General features: G+C 40.9%; 2 protein-coding genes across 8 annotated transcripts in view; one reads left to right on the plus strand and one right to left on the minus strand.

The window, feature by feature from the left end:
- The window catches only part of USP34 (ubiquitin specific peptidase 34), a 240,420-nt gene extending 240,134 nt beyond the window's left edge, over positions 1–286 (minus strand). For all 7 annotated transcript variants that reach the window (XR_011569295.1, XM_070798851.1, XM_019970352.2 and 4 more), the window contains exon 1: positions 91–286. Coding sequence is in view for 6 of the 7 variants with exons in the window: in XM_070798851.1 (XP_070654952.1) it covers positions 91–133 (43 nt within the window). In the remaining variant the exon portion in view is untranslated. The remainder of the gene's footprint in view (positions 1–90) is intronic.
- On the plus strand, positions 236–12,566 carry LOC139185789 (uncharacterized). Its single transcript, XM_070798856.1, has 2 exons — positions 236–812; positions 11,902–12,566. Exons 1-2 carry the CDS (start codon positions 294–296, stop codon positions 11,917–11,919), a joined length of 537 nt encoding a protein of 178 aa, XP_070654957.1. The 5' UTR covers positions 236–293; the 3' UTR covers positions 11,920–12,566.
- The last annotated feature ends 7,338 nt before the right edge of the window (positions 12,567–19,904 follow it).

Consider the following 19,904-nt stretch of genomic DNA (forward strand, 5'->3'; position numbering starts at 1 on the left):
CCCGCAGGCCGCAGCAGCTCGGGGAGGCCGGAGAGCGGCGGGGGGACCCCAAACCCTACACCCCGACAGGCCGCCGCCGCGGCTACTTACTTTCATTTAACACCTCCACCAGGTCTGCGCAGTTCTCGCACATCGTTCGGCCGCCGCCCCCCCCCTCCCCCGCTTCGGATCGCACTGACTGATCCCGATCGGCGGGGGGGAGGGGAGAGAGGCGGAGGAGGGGGCCGGCCGGCCGGCGGGGCGGGGAGGCGACGAGGGCGGGCGGCGGCGGGGACGGGGCGGGGAGCTGGAGAATGGGGGAGGGGGCCGGCGGTCCCCGGAGCGGGCGGGGGAGAGGAGGGGGGCGAGGGGAGGTGCGCAGGCCGGAGGGGCGCGGAGGCGCCGGCGGCGGGGAAGGGGGGGGGGAGGACGGGGGGAGGGGAGAGGGAGGGAGGGGGCGGGTGGGGAGCGAAGCAGCAGAGTCACTTCACCGACCAGACGCCGCGGCCACCGCCGACGCCGCCGCCATTTTAATAGAGCGTTCGGGCTGCGCTCGGCTTTTTCCGTCCGGGCGAGGGAGCCGACGAGAAGGGCCTCGCGCTCTCATTCCTGCGCCTCCCTCCCTCTCTTCGCCTCCCACCTCTCCCTCCGCACTCACGCCGCACGCCCCACACCCCGCCGCGGCCGGCTCGCCGCCCTCCCTTTCCTCTTCCGTCGGGCCTCCCCGCCCTCGGTCCACCCCCTCCGCGCGCTCGCCCACCCCGCCCAGCCCGGATCTCTGTCAGCGGCCGGAAGGGAAGCGCGAAGCCAGCGCGGCCGCGGGGGGAGTCCGGGTGAGTTGGAGAAGATGGCGGAGCTCCGAGCGCGTCGCGGTTGCGCGGCGTCGCCCAGCGAGGCCGCTCCGCGGGCCCGGAGGCCCAGCAAGCGTCGGGTCACTCTCGCCGCCCTGTCCTCCGCCCCTGCGCTTCGCCATTTTAACTCTGGGTCCCCCAGGGGGACTTGGTACTCATTTGTCCCGTCCCCCTCACCCGAACTCAGGCCTTTGGGGTTGCGGGAGGCTGGGGTTCGGGGAAGCCGGCTGGAGCGACGCCGCAGCCCAGGAGGGGACACGCAGCCTTCTCCCCGCGGGGTTTTGGAAGAATGGAACAGCCCCGGGCTGCCTTAACCTGCGGGCGTGTCCTCGAGCAGTGATAACATTGATGTGACTAGAAATGGCGGAATGAAGTGTCCCAAGGCATCTTCTTCTCTTTCCGCCAGAGGGCCCCCTATGAATTACCCTTAGAGATGTCACCTGAAATAGCGTAGTATGCTTCCCAGCGAAGAGCAAATAATATGGGAATTAAGTCGGAGAGCGGAGAATGAAGAACAGGTGGAGGGAAGGGGCCACTCACCTGAAGTTTGTTATTGTAACAACCAGCTAGTGTGGGGGAAATCTTCCTCGCCTGCACTGATACTGTCCTCACTGATTTCTGTATCTAGTACGTTCCTTTAGAGATATGACTGAGAAGTCCAGTTTACATAGTAGCATCTTCGAAATCCATAGCCAGAGAGCTTTGGAGGCCTTGTGGGAGTTCTTTTTACAGATTTTGTCGAGGTTAGATCACACCATCCCTTCACTCGAGGACCACCTTGCCGGTTTTCTTTGCCTTTCTGCCGCTTTAAGCTGATGCTGTAAAGTTTCTGTTAAACCTGTTTTGAGTTGTTCCATCCGAGCAGGTGATCCTTAGGAGCTGTAACTATTTTGCCATTGTCTTCTCTTCTTCCCAGCTTTCCCACAAAATTTGGGCTTCTGCAGACTTTGGATCCTGTAGCAGCCATTGTCCATCCAATATCCATTCCCACCCACCCCCTCTTTTCTTCCTACAGGGAAACTTACCAAACCCTAGTTTGTTTTACTGGTGGCAGCTGAGACTCAGGAATCTTGATACGTGAAAGGAAGGCCTCAGGGATTCTTTGTGTTTGCTTTAAAATGTCATGAACACTGCTCAGTATGCTGTAATAACATATGTGGGAAAAGAATCTGAAAAAGAATAAATACATGTATATGTATAATTGAATCACACCTGAAACTAATACAACACTGTTAATCAGCAATATAAAATAAAAAAATTTTAAACATTATGTAATTGTTTCTCTAGGGGTTACCCAGCGGAGAAGGCAATGGCACCCTACTCCAGTACTATTATTGTTTTCAGTTCTTGCCAATGAAATATAAGCAGAAATCTGCCGAGCATGTCTGTTGCAGGGAAAAGCCAATTCTGACTCCACGTTGGAACTGTTTCGATGACTTGCTTTTCTCTGCTTTTGTTATCTTAATCATACATAATGGCCTGCTTGAGAGAATCCTGCCCCTCTGCCTTACTGTTAAGGTGCCTTTGTTCAGAACCCTGTCCACCTGTAGATGGCAGGAAGGAAGAAATTAACACACATACTGCCTCAGAGCTTGCCATTCTAGGAGATATTTGCAAGATTAATGGCCTTTTTACTTTGTTTCTTCACCTACCCCTATCTCTGATCTGTGAAAGATCCTCGCATCCAGATGGTCATTTGACACTGTAGTTTTCCATCTTCTCCATCAGCCCGTGGCTTTCCAAATAAAGTCCTTGCCTAAACACCTCATCTTTTCATGGGCCTATCTTGTGGCGAGCAGAGCAAGCTTGGACTCGTTACAGGTCTTTGAGAAAGAATTTCCCATTCCTAATTTTAAAAAAAAGGACAAATTCAGCAGACCTGCATCTTAACCCTTTCTTTCTGCCTGAAACATGATCTTGATGCTCTAATAAAGCATCTAGTTTGTGATTTTTTTAAACAACAAAACCACAACAGGGCAAAAGCCAACCATAAAGTTGATAATAAGGTGTAGGACCCTGATGCATCTTTGAGCAGCTTTCCACCCCTAGACTGATTATGCAAGAAAATATAAATCCCCTTTTCCTTAAGCCACTCTTATATCTCCATTACTTGTAGCCAAACACATTGCTAACTGATAGTTATTTTCGAATCTGTCCACTATGGTTTCTCTCTGACCACAGAGAGCCCATAACAGTTCTTGAAAAGGAGGACAACTAGTACCATAAAGGCAGAGTACTAGGGTGTAATACATCCCAGGTGCCTCTAGTGCTAAAGAACTTCCCCAGCAATGCAGGAGACATAAGAGATAGGGGTTCAATCCCTGAGTAGGGAAGATCCCCTGGAGAAGGGAATGGCAACCCACTCCAGTATTCTTGCCTCGAGAATCCCATGGACAGAGGAGCCTGGCAGGCTACAGTCCATGGGGTCACAAAGAGTTGGACATGACTGAAGCATCTTAGCACACGCAGGATATATACAAGACACACTCTGATCTTTAAAGAAATAGCTTAACAATTGCCACCCAATTGTTTAAGAAATTATGTGAAATGATGCTTAGTTTAAAATGCTTTTGAGAATCTATAGAGATTTGTTGTCATGAATGATCATGGCGCTTCAGTCATCACTTTAGCTCTCAACAGATTTTTCTGTGATGAGCCAAATGATATTTTAGGCATCACAGGCAGTCCAAGTCTCTCATCATAACTATTCAACTCTGTTAGCACAAAAGCAGCCATAGATGATACACCATAGAATAAGTGTGGCTGTGTTCCAATAAAAATTTTAACTTAATGGACACTGAAAATTGATATTCATATTTTCATGTGTTACAAAATACTATTTTTGTTTTGATTTTCTCCAACCACTTAAAAATGTAAAAACCATTCTTAGCCTACAGTCCATACAAAAATGTGAAAATGGCCAGATTTGGCCTATGGGCTGTAGTTCACCATCCCTTTATCCACTTCAGTTGCTTAAGAGAGAAAAGCATAGAAGCCAATAAAACAAGGTTGCCTGCCTCCTAACTAGAATCTTCACTCTTCTGTGCTCACTTGTTAAATGTATCAACAGAGACCTTTGAATGTATCTGAAGGATGTGCATTCCAAAAGAATAAAGCTGAATCTCTGGTAAAATACCCCCTAAATTCCTCATGCAAATCTGAATTTTCAAACCAATAATAAGCAATCACCATACACCCTCTACAGCTAGATTGATAAAAGATGACTGACTGTCTTCAATATTTTGTATACATGTCACCATCTAGTGGTAGAATTATGCTTTCAGTAAAATTATACAATCTACTTTGAAATTTCTAATTCTTGAGTTTGTAGTGTATGTGTGGTATATTCCTAGGTACTTGCCTGAAAGCCAGCCCACATAAACAACTTGGAAAATTAATATTGCCATGGAAATTATTTGCTCTTCTTAGCATTCTGCCTGGAAAATCCCATGGACGGAGGAGCCTGGTAGGCTGCAGTCCATGGGATCGCTAAGAGTTGGACACGACTGAGCAACTTCACTCTCACTTTTCACTTTCCTGCATTGGAGAAGGAAATGGCAACCAACTCCAGTGTTCTTGCCTGGAGAATCCCAGGGACGGGGGAGCCTCGTGGGCTCCTGTCTATGAGGTCACACAGAGTCGGACACGACTGAAGTGACTTAGCAGCAGCAGCAGCATTCTGATTGCACTTATTGAACACAGGATTTCTGTCTCTGGAGTTTGGGGTTAAAGCCTGGTATTACTATCCGAAAACAGTTATTACAAAATGTATTCTTCTCCCTCACACCCACACTCACTGTCATTTTGTGAAACTTAAGACCATTCTTAGAAGGCTGGTATGCTGTTGTTTTCTCTCCACAGCACCTAGATCAGTGCTTTGTACATTAATTCAGCAAACTACTGTTTGGTTCTTAAACTGCTATCATAAATTGGATTATATCACCTCCCTACTTAGATCTCTTCAGTATTTCCTATTACATTTAGAATAAACTCTACTTGGGCCTTCCCCACCTATCCTGTTTTTAACATCACTGTTGCTGTTACATTCCAGCCACACTAGTGTGCTTTCTAACAAAAACGTCCTGCTCTGGTTCTTGGTGAATGTTTCTTTCTAGGACATGCTTTCTAATTCTGAAATAGCTAACTTCTTATCCTCGAGGTTTCAACCTACACACCATCTAAAAAACTCCCCTGTAATATTTTATCACAGCCCTATTTCCACTGTAGCTCTTCCTATAATTATTTTATTTGTTTATTTGTATCAGTATGCATTAGACTGCAAGTAAAATTTTTTTCAGAGTAAATGGCTTAAGCAAATAGGCCTTGTTTTCCTCTTGTAACAGACAACAGTAGCTAGGTCAGGGCCGATAGATAGGTCAGTGACTCAAGGGTATGGACCCAAGCTCTTTGATTCTTTCTAACTTCTGTATATTGGCTTGTAATCTAGTTGTAAGATGGCCACCATAGCACCAACTTTACACCACAGCACCAACTGTCTGGTTTAAAGACAAGAAGAAGGAAAGATGGTGATGTCCTGTCTTGGATTGGATTCCCCCAAAAGCAGGCCCTTAAAAAAGGACACAAATGGAGAGAATTTATTTTGGCGTCATCCCAAGAAACACCCAAGAAACACAGGATACTGAAAAGTGAGAAGGAAATTTGGGGGAGGGGCTACTAATCAGTAAAGAAATATTAACATTAAGCTCTTTACTCCCAAGGGTAACTGGAGCTTGATTGCACTGGGAAACTACAAACCAGTATAAAACATGTCTTAAAATCATTCTTCCTGAGGGACAAGGAAGCTAGGTATTTATATCTTCTTCCTCTAGTCACTGATTGATTGTTGTTAGGAGGAAGGGGTGTGAGCAGCAAAGACAGCCTCAAACATAGAAATGCAGGTGCTAGCAGTTGGGAGTTTGGCCTCTGTGCATGAAGTGATAAGATCTAGGGAATATGGGCAGAGCACTCTCAGTATCTTATATGCCCCACTTCGCTCTTCAGTCTGCCTTGAGTACAGGGACAGTATCTGGAGAAGCAGCCCCGATTTCAAAATAATAAATCTATAGGCAAAAAGCAAAAGCCAAGGCATTGAAAATGACAGAGTAAAAAAAAAGGTCTGGGTCCCTGGTGGCATTGTTGAGCAGCTGAATCAGTGCTAGCAACTACTTGTTACTATATAAGACATTTGATGATCCAACAAAAAATTAAACCCTAAGGCCACTACTGGAGTTTTGTGGCACAGTGCTCATTAAAAATTGTGTGAAACTAAAAGTTGCTCAGTCATGTCCAACTCTTTGTGACCCCATGGACTGTATAGAATTCTCTAGGCCAGAATACTGGCGATTCCCTTTTCCAGCGGATTTCCCCAAAAGCAATGGAAAGCTTCTAAGTGTGGAAGCAAGACAATCGGGTTGTATTTTAAAATACTCTAATCTGTAGAGAATAGATTGGAGATAGGGACAACTGAGGGTTATTAATATTAATCCAGAAAGATGATGATAGTTTGGAGAAAGGTAAAAGGAAAGAAATGGAGAGCCCATTCTAAGGTTATTTTACAGGTAGAAAGAAAAAAAACACAAGACTGGTTGAGGGACTTCCTGAGTGATCCAGTGGTTAAGAATCTGATTTCCAATGCAGGGCACAAGGGTTCAATCCTTAGTCAGGGAACTAGGATTCCACATGCCTTGGGGCAGCTAAGCTTGCACACCACAACTACAAAGCCTACATACCTCAACAAGATCCCGAGTGCCACAACTAAGACCCAGCGTAGCCAAAAATAAATAATACTTGGTTGATGGGTATGGGAGAGAAGATAGTATTAGAGCCGTCTCCAAATTTGTGATTTGCACAAGTGGGTAAACTGGTGCTGTGCCATTCACCAAGATAGGGATCATTTAAAGGAGGGCCAGAGGGAAGTAGAGTCAATAGTGACAGGTACTATGTTGTTTTTTTTTAAAGATTTATGTTTTGCTGCACTGGCTCTTTGTTGATGCTAACAGGCCTTCTCTAGTTGGCATGAGCAGAGGCTCCTCTTTGTTGCAGGGCACAAGCTTCTCATTGTGGTGGCTTCTCTCGTTGCGAAGAAGTGCGGACTCTAGAGCACAGGGCTCAGTAGCTATGGCATATGAGTTTAGTTGCCCCAAGGCATGTGGGATCTTCCCAGACCAGGGGTTGAACTCGTGTCCCCTGCATTGGCAGGCAGATTCTTAACCACTGAGCCACCAGGGAAGCCCACAGGTACTATTTTAGAAGTGCCCAGCCTGAGGTACCTGAGAGGTAACCAAAAGGAGTTGTTAAGTAAGCAGTGGTTTGAATCTAAAGCACAGAAGAACATTCTCGGCTGGAAGGGTTAATATGAAAGCAATTCTTAGTATGCTAGCTCTTTGCCTTATGGGGAAAAGAAAACTGCTGGATATTTAGCATTACAAGTTTCAGGCATGAAGAAGTAGGAAAAAACCAGTTCCCTCAACTGTTCTCTTATCAGGAAAGCAAAAACTTTCCAGAAATCCTAATTTTACATTTGGTCTCATTACCCAAAACTCTGTCACATGGCCTCCTTTAAGCCTCAAAGAAAGCTTGAAAATCCAGTATTTCATTTTACAGCCTGCATGATGGAAGAAGGAAAAGCTAGCTAGCTGGCAGCGACTACCAAGTTTACAGTATCTGCTGCAAGTGGTAAATGAAGCCATGGGATCGTACAGGGAGAGGAAATACCTAGAAGAAAGAGCCTCAAAGAACTCTTAACATCTGAAATTTGGGTAGAAGAGAGGATGCCCCAAAGACTTGAAAGAATATGGTGGAGGAGGACGAGGGATTTTGGTACCATTTAACCAAGGGAATAGAACTCAAAAAGGATGAAAATTACACTTGTTGAGTGCTGCAAAGTCAACTAAAATGAGATCTATCCAGTATTCATTAGATTTATTAGATTTAGTGCATGGAGGTCATGGAAGAAGGAATTCTAGATGCTGAAGCCTCATTACAGTAGACAGAAGACCATTTATAATAGAAACTTTTATAATAGAAAACTATTTGAAGACTTGGGACTCTAAAGAGAAGGTGGGGTAACTAGATGAGGAAGAAGACTAATATGTATAAATGCTAATGGAAACATGAAAACAATAGGTAGATTTCATTGTACATGCTCTGTGACAGACACTGTTTTCAGCACTCCTTTAATTCTCACAGCCACATTGTGTGGAATGTTCTATTCTCTCTGTTTCCCAAAAGAGAATAATAAGGCACAGGGAGGTTAAGTAACTTGTCCCACAAACAGAAGGTGTTGACACTAGAACAGAAAAGGCAGAGTGGTTGCTATAAGTTTTCTAAGAAGGTAAGAGGAGATGGAATCAGTATTATTGCACAGAGGGAAAGATTGACCTTTGATAACAGGAAGGAAGAAAAGGATACGGGTACCCACATGTGTACATTTGATGATCAGGAGTCAAGGGAGTTCCCATCAGATGACTTTTGGGTTTTTTCCTGAAATAAAAGGCAAAATTATTTATTTCTATTAATTTTATACTTAAATGTTTTTGAATCAGAGTTGATTCCAGGTAACTGAAACGCAGAAAGCAAAATGGTGGATTGGGAAAACTACTGTATATGTTGACATGTATCAAATTTTGGCATTGGACTTTGCAGACTATTAAGAATACATGCAAAAATCAAAAATAAATACATTTATTTTGGCAGATCGTGGTCAAACTCCTCCTGTGTATTTAATGAAACAAAAATATATATTGCTAAATTCTAATTGACCTAGTAACCAGCAGATAATTTTATTTTTTTAATAAGAGTAGGAAATATTTAATACGATGAAATAAGAATTGAATTATATTCAAATTATAATTTGAATTAAAATATTATATAACTTGACAAGTTGTAATTACCTTCTTGATTTATTTATACCTTACCTGAAAGAAATTCTATAAAAATATTTAACTTTGATTTTATTTATTTTTAATATTTATTTATTTATTTGACTGTGCTGGGTCTTAGCTGTGGAATTCAGGATCTTTAGTTGTGGTATGTGGGATCTAGTTCCTTGAACAGTGATCGAAACTGGGCCCCCTGCATTGGAGTACAGAGTCTTAGTCACTGGGCCACCAGGGAAGTCCTGATTTTATTTATTGTATCCAATAATCCCCTCCCCAAATTAAAAAGAAACACCATCACCAGTAAATACACTGCTTTTTCTATTCAAATATGATCTTCCTTCCAGCCAATGATACATCTAAGAAATAAGTAATTGAAGAGTTGAAAAAAAATTTGTTTACCTTTAAATATGGGATGGAGATGAGCCATTTTGGAGTGTTTGAGGCTTCCTTGGCCTACAAGGTCACTCTCTCAAGAGCTATTCATTTCTTGACTGTTGTTGGGAATGAAAGAGACAAGTCACTCTGACCAGACCAATCTATATACAAGCATATCTCAGTTTTATTGAGCTTCCGAAATAACTGCCTTTTTTTATGAATTGAAGGTTTGTGGCAACCCTGCATCTAGCAAATCTATCAGCAACATTGTTCCAATGCCACCTGCTCACTTCATGTGTCTGTCACATTGTAGAAATTCTCAAAACATTCCATACTTTTTCATTAGTAGTATTATATTTGTTACAGTGATCTGTGATCACTGATCTTTGATGTTGCTATTGTAATTGTTTTGGGGTGTCACAAATAGCACACATGTAAAGTGGCAGACAACCAATTGTTAAAATGACAAAGGATTTAGAATATTAGGATATTATGTAAATTGAGTTTATTAAACAGCAGCCAGGTTTGAGAGGCTTGACTCCAGTTTTGAAAGAAGTTCTCCTGTGGGTAAAATGCTGTCAAACAGCATTATATGTTACAGAGAAATTATTCATGAAATGAAGAATTGATCCATATGGCAAATTTCACTGCTGTCTTATTTTAAGAAATTGCCACAGCTGCCCCAACCTTGAGCAAGCACCAACCTGATAGAGCAGTCAACAGCTATCAAGACAAGACTCTCCACCAGAAAAAAAGAGTACCACTCACTGAATGCTCAGCATTTTTTTCCAACAATAACCTATTATTTTTAGCAATGAAATATTTTTAAATTAAGGTATGTACATTTTTAAAGACAATGCTTTTGTACACTACAGTATGCTGTACACATACCTTTTTTTTTTTTTGGCTGCATCACCCACCTTGCTGGATTTTATTTCGCCAACCAGGGATTGAAACCAGACCTTTGACAGTGAACATGCAGAGTCCTAACCACTGGACCACCAGAGAATTCCCTAAACATACCTTTTAGATGCACTATAAAACTGAAAACTCCATGTAACTTATTTAATTTATAATATCTGGATTAGGGCTTTCCTGGTGGCTCAGTGGGAAAGACTCTCCCTGCCAATGCAAGAGACACAGTTTTGTTCAATCCCTGATTCTGGAGGGTCCCACATGCCACGGAGCAACTAAGCCCATGCACTACAACCATTGAGCCTGTGCTCTAGAGCCCAGGTACAGCAACTACTGAAGCCCAAGCGCCCTAGAGCCCAGGCTCCGCAACAAGAGAAGCCACCGCAATGAGAACCCCATGCACCACGACTGGATAGTAGCCCCCACTTGCTGCAACTACAGAAAAGCCTGCACAGCAACGAAGGCCCAGCACAGCCAGAAATACATAAATAAAATTATATCGGGTTCACTGCAGTAGTCTAAGACCCAACTTAGAGTATCCTCTGAAGGATATGGTATTACCTGACCATAGGCCAGAGACTGACATTTTAATAAAATATGTATAGCAGGGAAGAATGATCCTATAAAATCATGGAGTGATTTAACTAATCAAGCTGGTTTTAGAAAAGGCAGAGGAACCAGAGAGCAAATTGCCAACATCCGCTGCTGCATCATCAAAAAAGCAAGAGAATTCCAGAAAAACATCTATTTCTGCTTTATTGACTATGCCAAAGCCTTTGACTGTGTGGATCACAATAAACTGTGGAAAATTCTGAAAGAGATGGGAATACCAGACCACCTGACCTGCCTCTTGAGAAACTGATATGCAGGTCAGGAAGCAACAGTTAGAACTGGACATGGAACAACAGACTGGTTCCAAATAGGAAAAGGAGTATGTCAAGGTTGTATATTGTCACACTGCTTATTTAACGTCTATGCAGAGTACATCATGAGAAATGCTGGACTGGAAGAAACACAAGCTGGAATCAAGATGGCCAGGAGAAATATCAATAACCTCAGATATGCAGATGACACCACCCTTATGGCAGAAAGTGAAGAGGAACTAAAAAGCCTCTTGATGAAAGTGAAAGTGGAGAGTGAAAAAGTTGGCTTAAAGCTCAACACTCAGAAAACTAAGGTCATGGCATCTGGTCCCATCAGTTCATGGGAAATAGATGGGGAAACAGTGGAAACAGTGTCAGACTTTATTTTTTTGGGCTCCAAAATCACTGCAGATGGTGACTGCAGCCATGAAATTAAAAGACCCTTACTCCTTGGAAGGAAAGTTATGACCAACCTAGATAGCATATTCAAAAGCAGAGACATAACTTTACCAACAAAGGTCCATCTAGTCAAGGCTGTGGTTTTTCCTGTGGTCATGTATGGATGTGAGAGTTGGACTGTGAAGAAAGCTGAATGCCAAAGAATTGATGCTTTTGAACTGTGGTGTTGGAGAAGACTCTTGAGAGTCCCTTGGACTGCAAGGAGATCCAACCAGTCCATCCTAAAGGAGATCAGCCCTGGGTGTTCTTTGGAAGGGGTGATGCTAAAGCTGAAACTCCAATACTTTGGCCACCTCATGCGAAGAGTTGACTCATTGGAAAAGACCCTGATGCTGGGAGGGATTGGGGGCAGAAGGAGAAGGGGATGACTGAGGATGAGATGGCTGGATGGCATCACCGACTCGATGGACATGAGTTTGAGTGAGCTCCCAGAGTTGGTGATGGACAGGGAGGCCTGGCGTGCTGCAATTCATGGGGTTGCAAAGAGTCGGACACGACTGAGCAACTGAACTGAACTGAAAGGAGACTTCCCCAAAACCAGTAATTAAAATTGTCATTTTGTTACCCATACACCCCTAGGTGAACCCGAGAAGTTGAAGATCAAGAAATCGATTCCGTGCTGTGGTCTTCTGGAAAGTGTCCATATAACTCAGTATGTGCTCCGTAGTCTGAAACCACTGCTCTGAAATCTCTGCACTTTTGTCTAGCTGAGGCATAAAGACTCCAAACATTCACAGGATTTGATCCTTAATTTATGGTCCTGATGTTACGGAGCAGAAGACTTTCATTCCATCTAAGAATTTTTTGTATAACCACCACTTTGTGTCCTTGATCATGTTACTTAATCTTTCCATGCTTCTGTTTAGCTATACAATGAGGATTAATGATAGTACCTACCTCAGGGTTGGAAGGATTAAATGAATTAATGCAGATGAAATGTGTAGAGTAGTGTTTGACTCACACTAAGCACAGAATTAAATGATCTATTATTTGAGAGAGAAAAAAAATGCATCAGAATTTTTGTTGTCTGGTGAGTTACTCTCAAATTATTTACAGTAATTCTTGAACTTGGGTTCTTATGAGAAGAGATCTTAGAGTGCCTTGCTTTTGGCAGGGGATGGGGGATGTGGAAGGGTGGGGAGAAGAAACATATTCTTTGCCTGTTTCCCAGAGATTCTGATTCTGTTGGCCTGAGTTGGGGCCAGAAATCAACTATTTTAATAAAAACTTGTAATTCTGATGCAGATGGTTCTTGTCTGACCCTGTGTATTTGAAACACTACAATAAGGTTTAATGTCACTTATTCATCATACTCCTGCCTATCTTTGAAAGTGGAAGTCTGGTTTCCATTGTGACTGACTTTTCTTTGGCCCAGAACATCCAGGGCTCTTGTACCTCTTCCTCATGTAATATGATTTCAGGTCTGTACAGAATTCTGATTGAGAAATTAAGCCTGTCTAGTGAAGTGAAAGTCACTCAGTCGTGTCCAACTCTTTGCAACTCCATGGATTACACAGTCCATGGAATTCTCCAGGCCAAAATACTGTAGTGGGCAGCCATTCCTGTCTCCAGGAGATCTGGGAGTATAAAATTATGTTCCCTTTTGTTCTAAACAATGTACTCCAATTAGCAATAATATTTGGCAACTCTAAACCACACTTAATGAAAATATATCTAGGTCTTTTTCACCTTTCCTGCTGCCAGATCTCTCCCTGTATTTGTGCAATTGTTTTTTTTTAACCTATTTGCAATATTTTGAATTTCTTATTATTGTAATAATAACTTTTTTGTTTACACAGAGAAATAAGAAACAAAATATTGACCATTATCCAATACCCAATCAGAGGCACTATCAATATATAAGCACGTGTCCTTTCATTCTTTAAATAGGATGGATATCTTTTTTTTTTTATCAAAATGGGACTAAAATGTTTAAATAAGTAATTTTTTTATTAACATGTATAGATACATAACAGGCTTCCTGGTGGCTCAGTGGTAAAGAATCATTTGCCAGTGCTAGGGACTTGGGTTTGATCCCTGGCTTGGTAAGATCTCCAGGAGTAGGAAATGGCACCCCACTGCAGTATTCTTGCCTGGGAAATTCCATGGACAGAGGAACATGGCAGGCTACACAGTACATGGGGTCACAAAAAAGTCAGATATGACAGCGATTAAACAATACATACATAATGCTTTTATTGTCCTTAACATTATATAGATTTCACAGTAATTTGATTAAACTGAATCCAGCTGATGAACATTCATTAATAAATTGTCTCCAAGTGTCCCCTCGTAAGCAACACTGTAACAAAGACCCTGATACATATATCTCTGTGTACTGTTTCACTTATTCTCTTAGGATAGATTCTTACAAATGGAGTTACTGCCTATGACCATCTTCAGATAAAACCTTTGTGTCCTGGATATTTGTTTTCTGTCTCCTTTATTCGCTTCCTTTCATCTCTGACGACTGGAGTGCCCAAGCCTCAACCAGTCTTCTCATTTACTTTCTAGGAGATCCCACCCAGTTCCACAGGATAAAACCTGTATCTCCTACATTGGCAAGCAATTCTCTACCACTGTGCCACCTGGGAAGCAGGATAGAGGCCAAGGATGTGGCTAACTACCTTACAAGGTGCACGATGGCACCCATAACAAAGAACTACTATGTCCAAAATGTCAATAGTGCTGCGGCTGAGAAATCTTGCTCTCACTGCTCTCTACCTTGAATGTTCTTCCTCCAGGTAACCACATGCCAGGCTTCCTTACTTGCTGGTCAAAAAGTCTCCTTATCAGAGAAGCCTTCCCTGACTACCCTCCCTATGTAAGATAGCAGCCCAACAGTCACCCACTATACCTATGTCATGAATACATTTGATTATCTGTCTTCTCCTCCCTCTATGAGTAATGTAATAAGCTCTATGAGAGTGGACCTTTGTTTTGTTCCTTGTATCTTGAGCACACTGTAAGCACTCACTAAATCTCTGTTGAATTAATGAATACATTAAGGTTATATCATTTTATACTCTTATCAACAATAATGAGAGTTCCCATAACTTTATACCTTGACTGTACTGTCTATATAGTCAATTCCATTTTTTTGTTCCTCATTCTATCTAGCAAGGTTGTTTTTTTATTTTCTTGAAACTTGAGGTGTGTCATTCAACTCTTACTTCAAGTACTTATAATCATCTAATGGTAGAATAATAATTAAGATTACTATGAAACACACAGTTTTAGGGCAAATTTATAATTGGGAAAAATAAACCTGAAATTCTAAATCAAACAAGGAACTTTCAGCATACCAGGGCTATTGCTAAACTTCACTATATCAAATTGCCATTAGAATAACATGAGATAGTTTTCTAGTAGTGATGAACAATGTTTCCTCATTTTAAATTGCAAGCTAATAACATAGTTATATATCACTTCCTTTGGGAAGCGTATCTCCAATAGAATTCATGTAGCTCCCAGAATATTTTCTTCATATTCCTTATTGAACATTATCTTCTTCCATATCTGCCTTCCTCTTTAAAAGTGAGAGTTTATCAATGACAAGAAGTATATCTTATTTAATCTGTATCTCAGGTGTCTGACACATAGTAGGTAGACATATAATACTATTTTGAAAAATCTCTGTATGCCATTCAATAGGATATTGAAGAAAGTTCATTTAGTAAAGTGGTGTCAACACACTGCTATTTATAAATCACATTACTGTTCTCAATATTCACTACCCTGTCTTCCCCTAGGTAAAATAATTAGTTTTCCCTGCCCTTTCCAAGTGACTTACAGTGCATGCCTATGGGAAATGTTTGCCTCAGGAATCTCACCAATTTGAAACAGTGATCAAGATCATCACTTGTCCCTTGCTATACAGTGCCTATAGGTCAGTGCATTCGCTAACCATGCAACATGACTCTGTAAATGACCTGGAGCTGAAATGTCTTGGAAAGGAGAGAGAGATACATGCTTTCTTAGGTATTTTCTTTACAATCTGATTCTAAATTATGAAGTATAAATGTTCTGAAGTCATTGACGTATCTTACCTAATTTCTATAAAGTCATGGTCTTTGTACATTAGAAAGCAGAGATATCTTTGATAAATTCAGAATAAGGCAGAACATAAAGCGTACTGCCCTTTTATATCAAGATGTCGTGTCTAACTGTACTTCTGCCTCTCGATCCATTCTACAAGACTAGGTTATTATGTGAGGTACTTCTAGATATTACTGTTTGGTTGATGTCGAAGACAGACTCGTAAGTGTCAAAATTCATCTGTGACTCAGGAAACAAAATGAGTTTTATTTCATCTGACTCTGCTAGGAGACACTACCCTGGCACCAGCCACTAAAAGATAAAAATAATGACTCTTTCAATTTGACTATGAAACAACTGAAAGTTTAATAAGTATATCTCACTGCTGAACAACATTTTGAGGACCATTTATGACAGGTTTTAACGTATTTACCACAACCCAAGTTAACAGCAGAGCACGTTCCATGAATTGAACTTTACCAACCAACCTTCGCCCTAGAATTTGCCACATGGTTCCCTCTCCTTTCATCTCTCTCCTCATTCCTGCACCTGTTGTCTTAATTATCCTTTTAGCTCTCATGCTCTCACTCTATGCCTTCCCCCGACATACACATTTTCCAGTATATTATTTTCCTTGACTGAAGCCTTAAATATTTTCATATGAACATAACCAAAGTTTTCTTGAGCTTCCACAGATATGAAACTGTTTCTCTTGTTTTTCTTCCTTTAATTTTACTGGAAGCTTAATTTAAATTCCTTTAAGCTACAGCTTTAAAAAAAAATCATTATCAAAAAATGTTTCTCAAATGCCATCACATGTCTGTACTTGTGTGGGACTGGGTGGATGAATGGAAGTAAAGGAGGCAGGCACTTTCAGTCAATGAACTCAGCAAGACCATACTTTTGGAGATTTATTTTTCTTTAGTATAAGAAGTCAAGGCAAGTTAAATGGGGAGCAGAACACCAGGAAAGTTATAACAAAATATTGATGTAAGGATCCACTAAAGGTAGAGTTTCTGTCAAGGGTACTTACTGAGTCATCTGATATTTAAATTATCACAAGCAGGGACTTCCCTGGTGATCCAGTGGCTAAGACTCCACACTCCCAATGCAGGAGATCCAGGTTCAATCCCTAGTCAGGGAACTAGATCCCACATGCCATGACTAAGAATTCATATGCTGCAACTAAAGATGCTTCATGTTGCAACTAAAACCAGATGCAACCAAATAAATAAATAATTTTCAAAACTGTCACAAGCAAATTTTCCCACTACAGACGTGCCTGTATTGACCAGGGTATAATAGATAGCAAGATAAAAAATAAAGCATAAAACAGCAGTATTTACACAGGAATAGTGAAACAAAGTTGTAAAGTAGAAAATCCAGAAACAGAACATGTATGTAAGATTTTATTATAAGATGGCTGAAGTGATATTCGGACAAATGTTTAGTCATTTGGGGGGAAAAATATGCCCTACCTCACCTCATTTATCAAAAATGAAGAGTTAGACTATTAATATAAAGGTACTAAAATAAAATTTAGGGGAGTATTATATAATCATAGGTTGTTAGAGGCCTTTTACTCTAGGCATGACATGAAAAGTATAATCTATAATCTGATTTGACTACATCTTAAAATTTTTATATAACTATCATAAATAAAATAGAAAATGACAAACATAAAAAACCAAGTGGAACAAAAACAGGTTGGCATAAGTTGGAAGCATATTTTAAAAAGTTAAAAAATTCAACCTCATTCAGTATTATGAAAGGAAAAATTATAATAATAATTTCTAGCTTGTGCCTAGGTATAGAGAAATCACAAACTGTATTATTGGTTGGAACACAAAATTGGTCAGCTTTTCTGGAGAGAAACTATACTAAAATATTTAATGTTTATATATGCTTTGACCTAAAAAAATCATATCTAATAATTTATTTAAGGACAATTAGCAAGCTAAGACTTGGCTACAAGCATGCTCATCAAAGTTTTGTTCAAGTGGAAAAAAAACCCAGCAACCATATAAAAGTCCAGTAGTAATGGGGAAATTATAATGTGTCCATGCAGGGAAATATGACGTAATCACTAAAATAGTTTTAGGGAATTCCCTGGTGGTCCAATAGTTAGATCTCTGCACTTACACTGCAGGGGACATGGGTTTGATCTCTGGTCAGGGAACTAAGTTCCTGCAAGCCATGTGCACGGCCAAAAATAAATAAAAATAGTTTTTAAATGGGCATATAATTCTGAAGGAGATCGGCCCTGGGATTTCTTTGGAAGGAATGATGCTAAAGCTGAAACTCCAGTACTTTGGCCACAGTTGACTCATTGGAAAGGACTCTGATGCTGGGAGAGATTGGGGGCAGGAGGAGAAGGGGACGACAGAGGATGAGATGGTTGGATGGCATCACTGACTCGATGGACGTGAGTCTCAGTGGGCTCCGGGAGTTGGTGATGGACAGGGAGGCCTGGCTTGCTGCGATTCATGGGGTCGCAAAGAGTCGGACACGACTGAGCGACTGATCTGATCTGAAGTTCTTTTAAAGTTATCAAACAGTGTGAACTATATTGTTCTACTTTATTTAAAAAGAAGTGACAGTCACTCAGTCGTGTTCGACTCTTTGCGACCATATGGACTGTATAGTCCATGGAATTCTCCAGGATAGAATACTGGAGTGGGTAGCCGTTTCCTTCTCCAGGGGATCTTCCCAACCCAGGGATCAAATCCAGGTCTCCCACACTGCAAGTGGATTCTTTACCAGCTGAGCCACCAGGAAAGCCTAAGAATACTGGAGAGGGTAGCCTATCCCTTCTCCAGGGGAACTTCCCAAACCAGGGATAGAACTGGGGTCTCCTGCATTGCAGGCAGATTCTTTACCAGATGAGCTACCAAGGAAGCCTGGTAAAGCCTTTTTATTTGAAAGACTAGGGGGAAAATGGGTTAACAGTTAACTTTTATTGAAGGGATTACAGATAACATTTTGCTTATCTGTATTTGGCACATTTTCTACAATGAAAATATCATTATTACAGTTTTTAAATAATAGAAGTTCTTATTAATCATAAAGTACACTAATAAAGAACATAGCTTTATTGATGGTCAAGCTGGAATCCTTGTTTCTCATCACCTCTAATCAATATGGCCTTCAGAGATGATTAACTACTGCCTCATTTCCACTACCGAAATCTTACCAGATCTTTTTTCAACAATTCCAATCAATAAACAAACATGTAAGGGTAATGGGCACTTTGGGGGTAAATTTTTACAGTCTTGTGCTTGTAATATGTCAAAGGAAGATCATTTCTAAGTATTTATTAGGAATTCCCCTCTACTATATTCCAACACAATAGTTTACAACAAATATATTTTATTAAGCTTCTCTGTGTTAATATTATGAAAATCAGGAGAAGACTGTAGGAATTCCATACAACTGAGGCAAGTTATTTAATTTGTGTCAGGAGGGAGGGGATATATGTATACATATGGCCAATGCATGATGTCGTACAGCAGAAATGAACAAAACATTGTAAAGCAATTATATTCCAATAAAATTTGTTTTTCAAATTTGTGTCAGTTTCTTCATCATAAAATGGAAATAACAGAATCCATCTTTTACAGGAGTTGTTAGAAATTAAATGAGATAATACATGTAAAAAACTTAGCATGATAATTAGCATATACAAGAAGTGCTCAATGGCACATATTATGTTAGAAAACATATATATATTTAATGTATATAAATATAAATCATGATTATATAGGAGATTTCACTGGATAGCATTTTTTTTCCCCTTCTGGGTAGCATTTCAATATGTGGACTTCCTCTGATTTTGGTCAGTAGGATACTGATATGATCCCATAGGTGTGTGGAAAGACTGGTGCCTCAGATACCACATAGGCCAGGATTTTTCATAGTTTTTAAAGAATTGCAAGTTATAGTAAATTTGTAACAAGACCTAGAACCAGGATGATCATATAATTTATATTCCTAAATGAGGACGTTTTTAGATTTAAAGGGGTACAGTTGAAAATTACCCTGGGTTAACAAGCATAAACTAGGAATTTCCCTAGGAAATGTGGTTACCCTCCCACATATCTTACACACATACACAACACACACACAAACATACATACAGACTTTCCTCTTATGTATGATGGGGTTAAATCCCAGTAAACCCACTGTAAGTCGAAAATATCGTAAGTCAAATAGGCATTTATTGTACCTAATCTAGTGAACATCAAAGCCCAGTCTGCCTTACATATGCTCAGAATACTAACATTAGCCTACAGCAAAGAGGAACTAAAAAGCCTCTTGATGAAAGTGAAAAGAGGAGAGTGAAAAAGTTGGCTTAAAGCTCAACATTCAGAAAACGAAGATCATGGCATCCGGTCCCATCACTTCATGGGAAATAGATGGGGAAACAGTGGAAACAGTGTCAGACTTTATTTTTGGAGGCTCCAAAATCACTGCAGATGGTGATTGCAGCCATGAAATTAACAGACCCTTACTCCTTGGAAGGAAAAGTTATCACCAACCTAGAT

Source organism: Bos indicus, chromosome 11 (genome assembly GCF_029378745.1).
Source record: "Bos indicus isolate NIAB-ARS_2022 breed Sahiwal x Tharparkar chromosome 11, NIAB-ARS_B.indTharparkar_mat_pri_1.0, whole genome shotgun sequence".
Lineage (NCBI taxonomy): Eukaryota > Metazoa > Chordata > Mammalia > Artiodactyla > Bovidae > Bos > Bos indicus.

What these genes read in the sequence shown, in the direction of transcription:
- LOC139185789 (XM_070798856.1), top strand. Translation starts at nt 294, where the DNA reads ATGGGGGAGGGGGCCGGCGGTCCCCGGAGCGGGCGGGGGAGAGGAGGG.